The sequence below is a fragment of the Anopheles stephensi genome, chromosome 2, assembly GCF_013141755.1.
Source record: "Anopheles stephensi strain Indian chromosome 2, UCI_ANSTEP_V1.0, whole genome shotgun sequence".
NCBI lineage: Eukaryota > Metazoa > Arthropoda > Insecta > Diptera > Culicidae > Anopheles > Anopheles stephensi.
In genome coordinates, this window is record NC_050202.1 from 29,525,010 (window position 1) to 29,539,313 (window position 14,304).

At 49.1% G+C, this 14,304-nt stretch overlaps 1 protein-coding gene across 1 annotated transcript; it reads left to right on the plus strand.

Moving 5' to 3' along the window:
• Window positions 1-1,406: 1,406 nt before the first annotated feature.
• On the plus strand, window positions 1,407-11,137 carry LOC118506112 (bombyxin F-1-like). Its single transcript, XM_036042815.1, has 3 exons — window positions 1,407-2,537; window positions 9,275-9,485; window positions 9,549-11,137. The coding sequence occupies exons 2-3, from the start codon at window positions 9,275-9,277 to the stop codon at window positions 9,731-9,733; spliced, it is 396 nt and encodes a 131-aa protein (XP_035898708.1). The 5' UTR covers window positions 1,407-2,537; the 3' UTR covers window positions 9,734-11,137.
• The last annotated feature ends 3,167 nt before the right edge of the window (window positions 11,138-14,304 follow it).

The window sequence follows — 14,304 nt, forward strand, 5'->3', positions numbered from 1 at the left end:
TCGTAATTTTTTCACAACAAACTACGTAGTGTTATTGCACTGGAACGATTGCTAAGAGAAAGCGAAAGCATGCTTCTGAGCAAGAGCAAGTACAACCAAGAAAGCAGCTTCTTGCACATCAACGATCTCTCGATTGCTGGGAGAGTGAGCGAAGATCATGGGAAGTGATAAAAGGATTGTGCAGGGGTCGTCAGTTGTTGATGTTGATCTTTTTTGATCATTTATCAGGTAGTAAGTCTAAGCCTTGAAATTAATTTGAAGATCTATAATCAGCTCTCTATCCTATTGTTCGGTTCCGACATGCAAGAATCATTCTCAAAAAAAAGGTTCAACCCTTCCCAAGAGACTCTGCGCCAGTAATTTTATACCTAAGCCATGGCTGTCATGCAAGTAAATAGAATCCGTTGTTCTATGCTCTATTTGGTTTACATATGAGATTTTTTAATAATGGTGTCCTAAAAAATCCAGGGGCGGTCCGGTGGCCGAGGCGATAACGGCGCCGGTCTTCACACGGCAGGACCGGGGTTCCAATCCCATGCAGACCACCTCCTCGTATGCAGGGCTAACTACTTTCAAGTCACAGAAAGCCAGAAATGGAAGGGCGAGACCTCTCGAGGTTGTAGTGCCAAGGAAGAAGAAGAAGTCCCAAAAAATAAACCTCGGTCCTGAGGTCAGCTGGGAATTATTTCGAAACCAATAAACAGATATTATATGCAAGCGCCGTCAGCTGCTCATTCAAAGAGATTGTCACATCGCTTTGTCTAAGCATAAAACGCACAAAAATGTGTTGTCAGGCATATTCTTTACCGTTTAGATGCTCTGATCGCTGGGTCAAAGCTTCACAGTTATAGAACCTCCAGATGAATTAGACTTGTTCGCCTTCCTCTTCAAGTAAGAAGATTTTTCCAAGCTCAAATGGGTTAAAACAGGTGGTTGGGCATGCGTTTTGAATTGCAGATCTTCAACTAGTGACATTTTAATAGACTCTATGAGAATCAATCTGTTTGCTCATGCTATTTGTAAGCACTAGTTAACCTCGGACCCATGCTGCCCCCAGTGTGCTTAGTCCCTGCTTCACTTATTAAACATATTTTTCCAACAGAACCTCCTTAACTCCCCTGCAAGCAGCCAATGAAAAACACATCTCAAGTCCGAGAGCCAAACGAACGGCGTACAAAATGATCAACCGCCACCGATCACGTTTACACCGTATGGTCCAGCGTTCCGATCAGATTCGGATGCTGGCAGCGCGTGCTGTGTCTCTCGCTGTACCAAAGAGAGCGAGCCACATCCGGAGAGCATTGCAAATGCGAGTGAGAAGAACCAGTTGGAGTTGGAGAGCGGAAGAGAGACAGCAGGCGATCGAGCGGACCGGGATGATTCCGGAGCGAGGCGGGATTTAAAGCGATACCGCTCGACCGGGGAGCCCGAATTGCAATTGTGATGTCGACGAGATAGCAGGCAGCGAGCGACCAATCCCATCCCATCTCCCGGGGGAACACGAGCTTTGGACTCGAACCGTGCGCGCGTGTGTATGTGTATGTGTGTATTTTTGTACGTGCGTGCGTGATTTCGTGCGTGCTTCTTCTGTTCAGCGTGTGTGCGATCGCATTTTGTGCGTGTGCGTTGACAGAGAGCCTATTTTTTTTTTGGGCGTGTGAAGGAGTGAGTGACCTTTGACCTGTCTTCAAGGGAACAAACATACCCGCAGCAAAGAAAACGGCCCCCCATTCGGTGAAGGTGTGCAATCAACGTTTTGTTCACTGTGCCGCCGTCCGCTTTCGTACCGTTCCGTTCCTGAGATCGCCCCGTAGGATCATCGTTCCCTTTCTGCAGCATCCGTCACTCACGTTGCCAGCGGCTAGCACGGCTCTTCCATACAACACTTTTCGTTCGTGAAGTTTGTTCGTCCGGCCGACACTCCTGATTAGATTCGTTCGCGTTCGCGTGTGATGTTTTATCGGCAAACCCTGCACTAATCGTCCTCGCTCACCGAAACAAACTATTTCCACAAGCGTATCAGCAAGCAAATGCTTAACACAGAGAGAGAGAGAGTACCTAACCTCCAAATGCTCAGTATCGTAAGCGGATTTATGCTAGAGAAAAGAGTGTTGTGAATATTAGTGAAATTCCAACTCCTCTAATTTAATCGATGTTGGCAGATCGTCGCGAGACAGAACGCCATGCTGTAAAGTTGAGTATCAAACAGTGCCCCAGATCATCAGATTCTGCTACGAACGAACAACAAACACGGAACATTTGCACTAGTGACTTGCATCTTATGGGTGACAGCTGTCAAAGGGGGAAAAAACACTTAACGCTCTAAAAGTACGAAGCAGTGCCAGGAACCGTATCCCGTTCCGATCGACTGACGGTTTGAATGTGTACTACCGAACGGATTGGATGCTGGATTGATTTTATCTTCATTTTCAACAAAAACTGCTCGAAGAGCGGTGATCCGTACCGTCGGTGCCATCGAAGGATTTCGGTTCCCAGCGTCTTGATCGAGCCACTGCTAAACCTCACACTGCATAAAGGTAAGATCGATGATGCTTTTGTGGATGTACATTACACCTTTCCCCCATACTTTGTTCAGAAATAGTAGAATTTGTAAGTCACATTAGTCACGGGACCTTCATCTGTATTTGCTCTAGTGGAGAAAATGTTTCCATATCCAAACATCTAACCTCACATTTCCTTCACCTCAGAAGGGCATTGGAACGCTCAAACCACTCACGCCCATCGCAGACGACTACTAATCACGATCGAAATTTAAAGCAAACAAACAAACATGGCGACCGATCGGTGTGATGAAGTAACACCCACCGAGCATTAATCGCTCGCGTCTCGCAGCAGCAGCAATTAACAGTTTCCAACGAACCTACATTATGCTGCTAGGGGTATGGGCATGTTTATGATTTATTCTCGCCCGCCCCGGGTACCGTGGAACGAAAACAAACAGGAGGCAGACACTGGACCGGGTAGGGTAGCCAGCGCCTATCTGCTTCCTCCCCACGGTTCGGGTTCAACGAGGCCACGGTCTACCTCCGGCGACGGCACTATCAGTGAGCGAAAGGTTCTTCCATCGCTCCGGGGCCGATGCATGCATGCATGTACGGGCCGAACGTTCTAAAAATAGCCAGTTAAAAAGGGCTGACAGGGCCGAAACAGCTGGTCCCACGGGGTTCCCGGACCCGACCCATCGTCACAGGTCACAGGCCGTACAGCCGCCATGATCCCGCTGGGCTCATGCGTTCGCGCACGATACGCAAGGGATATTCCGCTTCCAGGCGGGGGGTGCGACATTTCTGTTTGGGTTGTTTTTGTGTGCTTTCCTTCTTCGCCCGTGCTTCTGCGTACGGTCGTTCCGTATGCACCAAAGGCAGCCCCTTGTACGCTGCCAGACGACAAGCTCGCAGCATATCAAGCATCGCAACCATCTGTTTGGCCCGACAAAACCCAAGCCCCTGGTTGAGGAGGTGAGGAAAGCCAACAAATGAACTGATCGTACAGCATCGTCGCCCCGTGGCGGGAGAAGGTTGTAGCAGAATATCCGGACAAAAACAAAAAATAAAGCAAAACAAACCTCGCCAGAGTGTGGTGCTGTCTGTGCGTCCCCCTTCAGTGCGGCGAACCATGTATGTAGGTCATGTTGGGCGAACTGTCGGAGCGGAGATGGTGGTGAAGTACGATCAGTTTCTGCCGAGGGCACAATTGGATGTGGTTGGTGGCGAGGGACATCATGTAAACACATGATCGTGAGCATCGCTGCGATGGTGAGTGGTAGATGCTGGAAGAGGACGCACCGATCCTTAGCTAGATGAATATTTATCACTTTTTAACTTTCAATTAAGCCCGGCTGAAACCGAATTGACAGATAGATGGATCACTTGGCGGATGACTGATTCGATGCATTTTCTATGCAGTGGATGGATCATTAAGACATCATTTTCAAATTCCGAATGTGGATCTTTGAGAGTAGCTGTGTGTGTGTGTGTCTGTGGGGAAGAAAGTTATCACAGACGATAATTGAGCGGACAATTATATCGAACGTTGCCCTCGTGCGAGCAATATGTTTGCAACAATGTCGTCAGAGGCCCATCGGACAGGTTTGCGGGCCGACTTACGATAATCTTTGCGCTGTCCAGTATTTCGTTTTCACTAACGAACCATCATCCATCCATCGCTTCCTAAATCTGGTGCTGTGTCAAACTGGTCGAGAGTGTTACCCGCGAGTGGGCATTGCATGTGTGTTGTGTTCCGAAACGACCCACCACCAATGCACCTTTGACGAGCACAAACAAACAGCACAAACCCGGCAATGAGGGAGCAGTGGCAGTGACGAAGAGTTAGGTTCAGCGAAGATGTAAACAAGCGGTCAAGCGTCCCAACAAGTCGATGCATCCATCGTGGCCCGATTGGGGCGATGTGTACACGCGCTCGCCGTGTGATTGAGTCGTTTTCGCTACGATCGTCCTAAAAGACTTCCCCGTTTCTCGGCCCCTCCCTTCTGGTGATGAGTGTGCATGGCTGGCAGCATAAACTATGCTTCTCCGTTCATCTCACCTCACCCACCAACGGCAACCCCGCGCAGCCGACCTGGCACTATCAACCACATCATCACGACAACAACAACGGCGCTGGTGACTTACCTTCGACATTCGCTTCTCGTTATTTCTCGTTCTTTTGCAAACGGTGCAGACGGACGCTCCTTGCTGGAGGGGGGGGAGGGGGGCGATTTCTTTTCCTTTCATTATTGCTGCAATCGCGCTTCTTTCGCGGCTGGCTTCCCGCCACTGCTCAACCATTACGTGCCGGAATGTGCAAGTGTGGCTGGGTGCATCGTTTGCGTACGGGGTGCGCACAAACAAACAACCGAACGCCGCGCCCGACCCGACCGATTGCACCGACCATCCCTTTCTATTATTCGGGATGTGATGATCGGTTGGTTGGATGCGGCTCGGCGTGTCTGCCCCATTCGTGGGTCCGCATCTCAAGGTAAGCCCAAATTAAAAGAACCATCATGGGCTTGGGTTTGAATTGAGCGCCTTCGAAAACGACCGCTTGAAAAAGAACGATCGTCACAGACAGATTAATGGTGATAAGGAATGCTTTGCTGGGGTTGGGTTGTTGACCCCAAAAAAAGGGTTTTAAGGCCCACCCGGGAGGCTGTAATGAGTTTAATGATTTATATACCAATCACTGTTCTAATTTTGTTTCACATTTAAGATAAGATCATTTTTATGGCACAAATTATAGCAAGCATTTGATGCTGAATATGATCTTCCTACTGTTTACCAACTGATTATTATAGTGGCGGTTCAGCCAAGGAGTGGAAGGAGCGACTGCTCAGGGCTTCGTCGACGAGGGAAATACTGTTGGTCTTACTTACAATCGAGTCACAATTAGAGGGCCTGAACTGCCATTCCGCTCGGGGCCTCCAAAGACCTTGATCCGCCACTGATCTTAGCAGGTAATACTTCAATTCAAAATGCAGCGATTTCTTCTTGAAATCCCACCGTATCCCGATGAGATGTTGGCTTACCAGGTTATGTAGTTCGGTACTATTCTCATGACATGACCAGTCCACTTGAGGATTATCGAGACTAATTCGCTCTATAATTTGGAGGAAATTTCGCAGAGCATTAACGTTTCCCTTCTGAGCATTTTTCTTCCTAAAGAGACAGAGAGGTTTCCGTCAGATTCTGACAGAATCCATCTCTCATGAGGCGTATGTGACCACTGGGACTATGAAGGTGCTCCCAAAGGTGCTCTGAGAGAGATCCTAGCGAATATCTGAACATCCGTGAAGTTTTAGACGACTTAAAGAAGCGATCCCTTATGGTTCCTAGCAATTCAAGCGAAAACAATTCTCACCAGACCAAATTTAGAAAGGAGAATATACCGAATACTTGACATTATTATCGATTCCACTAAACGCTCCTCAAGTGAGTGCCTTTCCATTAAACACCCTCATATGTACGGAATACTGTCCACAATTTCACAATCCCGACTCAAATTCCAATCCCGCTTGAGTCCACCGCTCCGAGATCAAAGTTCAATCCTGAAGCGCCTTCCAGATTGAAAATTGCATCGCTTTAAACCGTGCCTCACTCACTGTGCTGGTGGGCGAAAGAGCAATCAGCATAAATGTAAGCCCCGTTTCCCCCATTGGCCATCAACCACCCGCCCGATGTGCTGCGGTATCGTTATGTTAACACAAAAATTTAATCCTGCTCAATCTGTTGGATTCTCCAAACCCCGGCAAGTCCACGCGTCCACAAATCACTGTGAGCACCCGGTCTAGGAGCTCTCTGCAACATTCGCCTGTCCTCGAAGACCGCCTCGAAGACCCGTGGAAAACCCGGCACAGAATCTGGCCCGATTGTTTTAATGAAATCATTTGTTTTCATTTGTCCGCGTGTCGGTGGCTGTAGCAGCACCCCACGTTGACCATGCCGCACCGATAACGACCGTCGGTTGCAGCAAAGTCGAACACCACACAGTTAGCGCCTGGGCGCGGCGTACATTAGTGCTGAATTTAGACCGACCGGCCCGACCGTCTCGGGTACCGAAGTATCCGGAGGTCTTATCGCAACCAGACTCCAGTATCTATTTCGAGCATCACCCAACCAAGCATCCATCCAGTCCGACGCCCACCAGCAGCGGCACTGGGCCAATTTACCATCGGCCCTCTGGCCCCGGTGCTGGTGTGTTCTCGGTCCGATGCTTTTTTGTACGCTGCTGCCTCGGTGCAGTTGAACTCTAGCCCACACGAGACCGAATCGATTCCAGCGTCCAGCCAAAACGGTGCCCAGCAGCTGGGACCGTGACCCGCGCACTCTACGCCTGCCCATCTCTAACCTAAACCCATCAATCAAACACGCTTCAAACTCACGCCTAATGCAGGCAGCAGCAGCAGCATCATCGACAAAAAAAACGTGAGGGATCAGTACGGGACCCCAATCCTGTGCTGCCAAGTGTCAAACATTCTGTGAGGAGTAGCGACCTCACGAGATGCGAATGTTTGCCGGTGTGCCGATTGTGAGCGGCTGTTTGGCGGTGGATTTTTTTTTACCCCCTGTTCTGTTCAGGAAGAGCAATCTGTCGCCAAACTGACTGTGCTCTCAATTGACCCGCGCGAGTGGATCCCATTAGTAAGCGGCACAGGACAACGCGAGGTGCGCTCGATCGCAAGGGAACACGCGGTTGAATTCAATTTACTCCATTTTTATTCATTGACGCAAGCCACGGTGCTCGCCTCGCGAGCAGGAGCACCCGGCTGCCCGATGTCATAATGGGGCCGTTCGGTGTCCGTTCCCTTGGCCAAAAAGGTCCCGCTTTGAGTAAATTGAGTTTTCCATTACTAGGAGGATGATTTTTTTTTTTTTGGTTTCGTTGCTCACCAACCAAGAGACCTGCGGCGCGAGGTCATCCGTGCGTATAACCCGGATATTTCGCGAATTTTCGTCACTATCATTACTTCTTTAGTTTTATTAGATCAATTGCGGGACCCGGATTTGGATGGTCTATCGCGTGATGGCCTAATGGTGACGGTAGGATCAGAGTTCTTTTGGGGGGGGAGTGGGAGGGGCATAAACGAGCGTCACGATAGCCAAATTGAGTGTATTTGATGTTTTGATGGACGCTTGCGAGGTTCAATGCACCTTTCGCATAGGCCTGACGCTAGTATAGTACCAGCTCAGAATCGATACGATGGATGACATCCTACTCTTCGGGCAGCTTACAACACGACACGATATCCACTCAAAGCTGTCAGATTGCAAAGCATGCTTCAATACTTACTCTTCACTCCTTCAACCCATCTTCGTTTGCAGTAAGGTTGCAGCCACAGCATGTCCACTGCATCATGGGGCTCCAGCGATTATGCCTGCGCCGATGTATCGTTGATTGGTTTATTGTTGCCATGCTTTTTCCCAGTTTCCCCCGCCTAATGGATCGGACCGGCAATAAAACAAAACCGAACGTCAGTCAGCATGGGGCCAGCGACCGTGGGATTCACTCCAAAATCCAAGGATTTCTGACTGATCACCGTGGCCTTCAACCGTGGCGTCTCCCATTGCGGGTGATTATTTCTTTCAATGAACCCCAATTAATCGGCCCCACTCGGAGCTCGTCCGCCACGTTTATAGTCTCGGGCGACATTTATGGGACAGCCTTGCAGCGATCCGCTAGTTTGATTGTCCAAACGAAAACCAATCCAACACCAGTCGCATAATTAACCGTGCTCGTAGGGGAAAAAACCAAAACCTTGGAAGAAATTTGAAAGCGCTCGCTGGATGCGCTGGAGTAACGCAACTATCGCACCGTACGATCAAAACCCGATCGAGCGACTGCCCTCGCGCTGTCAATCTTGACAGTAACGCCTGCACATCACAAACAAACTGCGGGCTCGCAACTACCACTGCTCACGCTCATGGCACGGTGTTATTCCAACGGAAGGAATAACTTCGTTCCCGATTTCTCATCCTCCTCCGTTTGGCTGTTCGGCCACCATGATGGCCTTTGTAAGCGGGCGGCACTGATAAGCCGACCCGGTGTGTGTGTGTGGGAATGCTAATTTTAACACACCTTCCCTCGCACTGGGATCGATCGGCCGGGCGGTCAAGGAACACACAGGAACACAGGTTGCAAAAGCCACAAACAGCCGGAAAGCAACTCTTGACCCGGTGTGTGTGTGATGGTTGTTTACTTCTTCTAATCTAAGTCCAAGGTGCGAACTCCTTGTATACGGTCCATGACCAGAATCTCGTTCGGCTTTGCGGCTTGTTTTCTTGGCACTTCACACCACTGGGAAAAAAAAACGCCATTTCGCCATTTCTGATTCACACCCGGGTCAGGTGGCGAGTGTTTTGTTTATCACCATTGAACACCATTTGCTACTACTAATTGGGAAGGTTTGTGAGCACACACACAAACACACACACATTAGCACGCCTTAGATTGTGTACTTACCCATTTCGAGAAGGGGGGCTGATTTCAACACATGAAAACTGAATGTCAATCAGATAAGGTTCGTTCCTCAAAACATGTCCTTATCAATGGCGGGCTGCCAGGGCGGACGGCACATGTCAATAAACTTTTGAATGCTGAACTGTTCCGGGAAACCCGATTGCCAAAGGCTACTACGTATCGATCGTAGCACGGATGACAGGTCCAACGTGATCGCTGTCACTGGGCCATAGCAAAGACCGCTGGCCTACTAAGACCACCGATACTAACGTACTTCTCCGAACGCTTCTTCTACTTCCAGATGCGCTCCACCTTTGTCGGTATGAATTCCGTCCTGATCGTCGCGGTGGTTGTGCTGCTGCTGCTGAACGAAAGTAAAGCCACCTCCACACCGAACAGTGATGCGTTGATCAGCCAGCTGACGCGCTCGCGCTACTGCGGCCGTCGCCTTACGGAGACGCTTGCCTTCCTCTGCCAGGGACGATATCCGATGCTAACCCACTACCGAACCGGTACGTACGGTGCGCTCCGGCCTCTGGGCGGCCAAACTAACCGCCGATCGCTTCTTTCCACAGATTACGTCCACGACCAGCAGCGGGTAAAGGTTGAGGTAGCCACACTGCCCGATACACTACCGCCCGGCTTCCCGTATCCTGGGGCCGGTGTGCATCGGCGCAGCCGGCGCAGTTCCGGCGGTATCTACGACGAGTGCTGCAAGAAGAGCTGCTCCTACGTCGAGCTGCGTGCGTACTGTGATTGAACGGGAAATGGGCGGCCGCGTGCCGGTGCTGCCGGATCGGGCAACTGGAGACAGCCGACGCGCTGTTCGTCGTCATCAACTGCTTGCGTATTATTCTATCCAGTTTAGTTTTTTACATTTTTTTCGCAAATTTTACTCGCACTTTGCCCTACAATTCGTGTTACGCCAAGGTAGATCAATTACAACGGAGCTTTTTGTTTATTTTACCTAGGATATTACAATTAGCTTGCGACCACTCTTTTCCTGTACTCGATACTTCCCAAATACGATTCTATATGAGCAACTGGAGACCGTTTGGGCATCTCAAGCGTCTCGTCCTTTTTTTAATTACTCTGTGCTTTATTACTATAGCGTGCGTACCTTCCACCGCTTTCCTTTAATCTTGCAAAGTGGGGACGATCTGTCAACGTTTTATACACTCAAATATACCACACACACCATTCTAGCGTTCTTTGGCAGGAGTTTTCAAGAACAATCCGGACTTGTTTGTTTTCTCACAATATACACACATGTATACACACATTACGAGTAACGATAATATAGCGCTTCTGTGTTACGAACGGAACGCGTGACGCGGAATCTCGGTATTCGGTAAGCTCGGTCCTTTCGGTCCTTTCCGACCGTTCCGGAACGGCTGCAGAACACGATGTTCAACCCATCATACTGGTGGTGGTCCCGCTCACTGGTGCCGAGTTCCGTTCCGCTACCATTCGATTTCGATAGTATATACATTTACATAAATATATATTTAGTACACGGTCAAGGGTATGAGATGAACGATGAAGAGATGAAGGTGTACTGTGGGGAGGGAGCTGTTTTGTAGGAGCTTTTGCCGTGTTAAATAGCACGTGCGGTAACTTATTCGCTAGCACTCGCTGGTGGCCGGTTCGCTGGCGAAACAGTTTACGAGTAGGTCGGAAGGTTCGTGCTGGTGGTGTGTTTGTCTGCGGGTCTGCTCGCACCACGCTCGGCACCGTTGCGCATTTAGACGAGCCATTCGGCAGAGACAAGATATTAAAAGGGAATCAAAAGGGCGTTTAAACATCGATGTAACGATGAATTACGTGTCAGGACTTATCGCGTGTGTGTGTTTGTGTGAGCGTGAAAGTACTCGGGGGAAGCTGTTAGGCAAGCGGTTCCGATGGTAACGGCAACAACAGTCAGGCTTAGGCATGCAATGCGCGATGAAAGATTTAAAAAAAAGTAACGGGACCCATACGTACACCTTCGGCCCGCCGCCACTCTCCTCACCCCCACCCAACCCTATGCCCTATGTGTCCTCTGAACGAATGTGATCGTATATGCCTGTGTAGGCTCTCCTCTCTGTCCTATCAATAGGGTAAGCCGTGGTAGTAGATTTAATTAAAGTCAACTTCAACCATTAATGAACGACAGCAAACGACAGTTGTGTCTGTGTGTGTGTGTGCCTATTTTTTTATCTTAACGCTTCCGAAAATCATGCTTGCGCTGGGGGTTTTTACAGAACGCTCGATCGGCACACGGTCGCCGCAGTCAATTGACCATTTGCCCGGACACAGATCGGATCCCCGGCTCGGCCAAAGGGGACGGCATATCGATCGAGCGCGCTGATTACCGTGCGCCGACCGTCCGTTCGTCAATCGATGGATCACAGTTCCGATGCGTGACTCCGAGCCGAGCCGGGCAGCCGACGAAAGGAACACAAAAACAAGCAACAAAAAAAACGACGACCCCCTCCTCTTCGGGAAGATGCATCTCGCCGTCGGCCAGCCAGCAAAGACCGCGGTCGGTTCTGTTATGACTCGCGTGTTATGAAATGGACCGCTCAACTCACATCGCCGGGTCCAACCCCTTCAGCAGCTGACCTTCAATCGTGCACAGTTTCAGTTGATTGAGTTGCATTTCCCATACCCGCCGATCTTTGTGCCGTGTCTAGCCGGTCGCACCGTGTCCATCGTTTTCGCATGCTCCGTTTTCCTGCGAACCACCCCCTGCGCAGCATTGTGTCGTTTGTTTTCTGTTGTTGTTGTTTACTTTTTTCCACATCACGATGGCATGTAAACCTCGATTCCCGGCCCAGGCAAACTGGTGCAGGCCGGTAATGTGCTGCGTCCCTTGCAACGAAACCATGTTGCCGATGATTAATCGGTGAATGAGTTGCTGTCCCTTATCGGCACCGTTTTTTTTTTTCACCCTGTCCTCTCTCCATATCGCGCCTCTCCTGTACGCGATGGACGGAAATAGTCTGCTCCACTGCAGAGGTGCATTGCATGCAACACTTTTCAGATTTACAATGTAATAAGGAGATAAACAGCTAAGGAACAAGCTGATCACACATTAAATCCTGCATTTTTCTTGCCAAAATATTACCATTTGCTATAGTTATAGCATTGATGAAACACGAATGGCACCAGGCACCGACGGAATGGTAGCCGAACTGATCAGAAACGGTGGTGCAGCACTCGAACAGGAAATTCATCAAATTATTACTGAGGTTTGGGATAGCGAATCGATGATAGAAATCTTGGTATCATCTATCCCATATACAAGAAGCGAGATAGGCTAGAGTGCAGCAACTACAGGGGTATTACGGTGTTGAATACCGCTTACAAGATCTTCTCCCTAATCTTACAAGATCGACTTGTCCCATTCGTTGAAGAGATAGACGGAAACTATCAGAGAGGTTTCCGAAACGGAAAACCAACCATTGACCAGATCTTCACGATGCGGCAAATCTTGGAGAAGTGGGCGGAGCAGCAGCTCCACTCCTACCATCTCTTCATTGATTTTAAAGCCGAATATGACAGCATAGCCAGGGTTAAACTATACGACGCAATGAGCTGTCTTGGAATCCCGGCCAAGCTTACTAGGCTTGTAAGAATGACAATGGCCAACATCACATGCCAGGTGAAGGTGTATGGAAAACTCTCAGGGTCCTTTGCCAACACCAAGGGCCTACGCCAGGGAGATGAGCTTGCCTGTCTTCTTTATAATCTGACACTTGAGAGAGCCATCCGCGACTCGGAGGTGGAAACTTCGGGGACCATCTTCCAGATCCTGGCATACGCTGATGACATAGACATCATTGGTTTGAGGCTCTCCTATGTAGCAGAAGCTTATCAAAGGATCGAGCGTGCGGCACAGAACCTCGGGTTGGAGATTAACGAGGCGAAAACCAAAATGATGGTGGCACAACCAGCGGCTTGCTAACAAACACTGATTTACGCAGGGGTGATGTACAGATAGGTGACCAGCCCGTAAAGTCCTTTTAGTCCGTCCAGAGCCGTCTCGGACAGAGGAGGCGTGGAAGGCCCAAATTGCGATGGAGCGATGGTGTATCGAGGATTGTTGCAGCAGGCCAAGACCGCAAAGCAGTTGAAGCGCCTGATAAGTAAGTAAATAAGTAAGTTAAAGTTCAAACAGCTTTATAAAGCTTGAGCTGAGCTAATTGCACTAATAGAGATCAATGTTAGCATCAGCTCACATAGTAGATCTCACATAATTGATTCTATCAGTTACATTAGTTACAAGCTTAATCTCCAAGCATTTTGCTTTATCTGTATTACATATCGCCCAAGCTTTAAAGCTTCATAAAGTGTCTGATACTCTAAAAGCTCTCCAATCGAAGCTAAAATTGACATGTGGGCAGGGATAGTCACGTGGACAGGAAGCCATCGCCCAACCTGCCGTCCTAAGTACCGCATGATGCCGTTAGGAGGCGCACCCAGAGAGAAAGTGTAACTAGAGGAGAAATAATCGCGATTCCCTGATTCCGGTTCAGAGTGTAAATTTTAACACTAATTTACGCTGTAGTGATGTGTTGTAGATTGGTGACCGCATTTTCAAAATCGTTCAAAAATTCACTAACCCTGGGTCGAAAGTAAGCCCGATAACAACATTGATATTGCACTAAGCGCAAGAGTGTTGGCTGCCAACCGGTCATGATCCATCCTGAGGAAGGCACTCTAAATACCTGTCGCGACGGACGAGGCTGGGACTGTATACAAACTTTTATAATCCCAGGAATCATATACGTCCTGAGACATGGACTGTGTCTGAAATTCGTGAGAACCTCTTGGTCGCGAACTTGACTCGTCAGGCTTCGGTGGGCTGATTATGCCATGCGAATGGCACCGGACGACCCAACCTGTAAAGTCCTTTTAGGCCCATCCACATGGAAAACTGGGACTGAGTTTTTTTTTTTTTTCGTTTATTTATAGAGGCTTTGGGTCTTTGAGACTTCATTCGCCTCTAACTGGGACTGATGGGGGGGGGGGGGGGTAGATGGCGTCAGGCAGAACGGCTGGGATTATGGATTGGCAAACGATGGCACTTAAACGTGACCGGTATCGACGATTGTTGCAGCAGGCCAAGAAGAGAAAATGAGTATTTTAGATCAATGTAACATCAAAGTTAGAGTTTCAATGAATGGTCATTGCATTACACAAACAATTATCGCGCATTGTAGTCTCGATCTTTCACTGATGGGTTTGACGGTGAACTAGACGGCTTCCAGGGACCAACACTTTGAAATAAACACTCGTCCAAGAAGATCCTCGTCGAAGGATCCTCGTCTGAAGGGCCCACCCTAT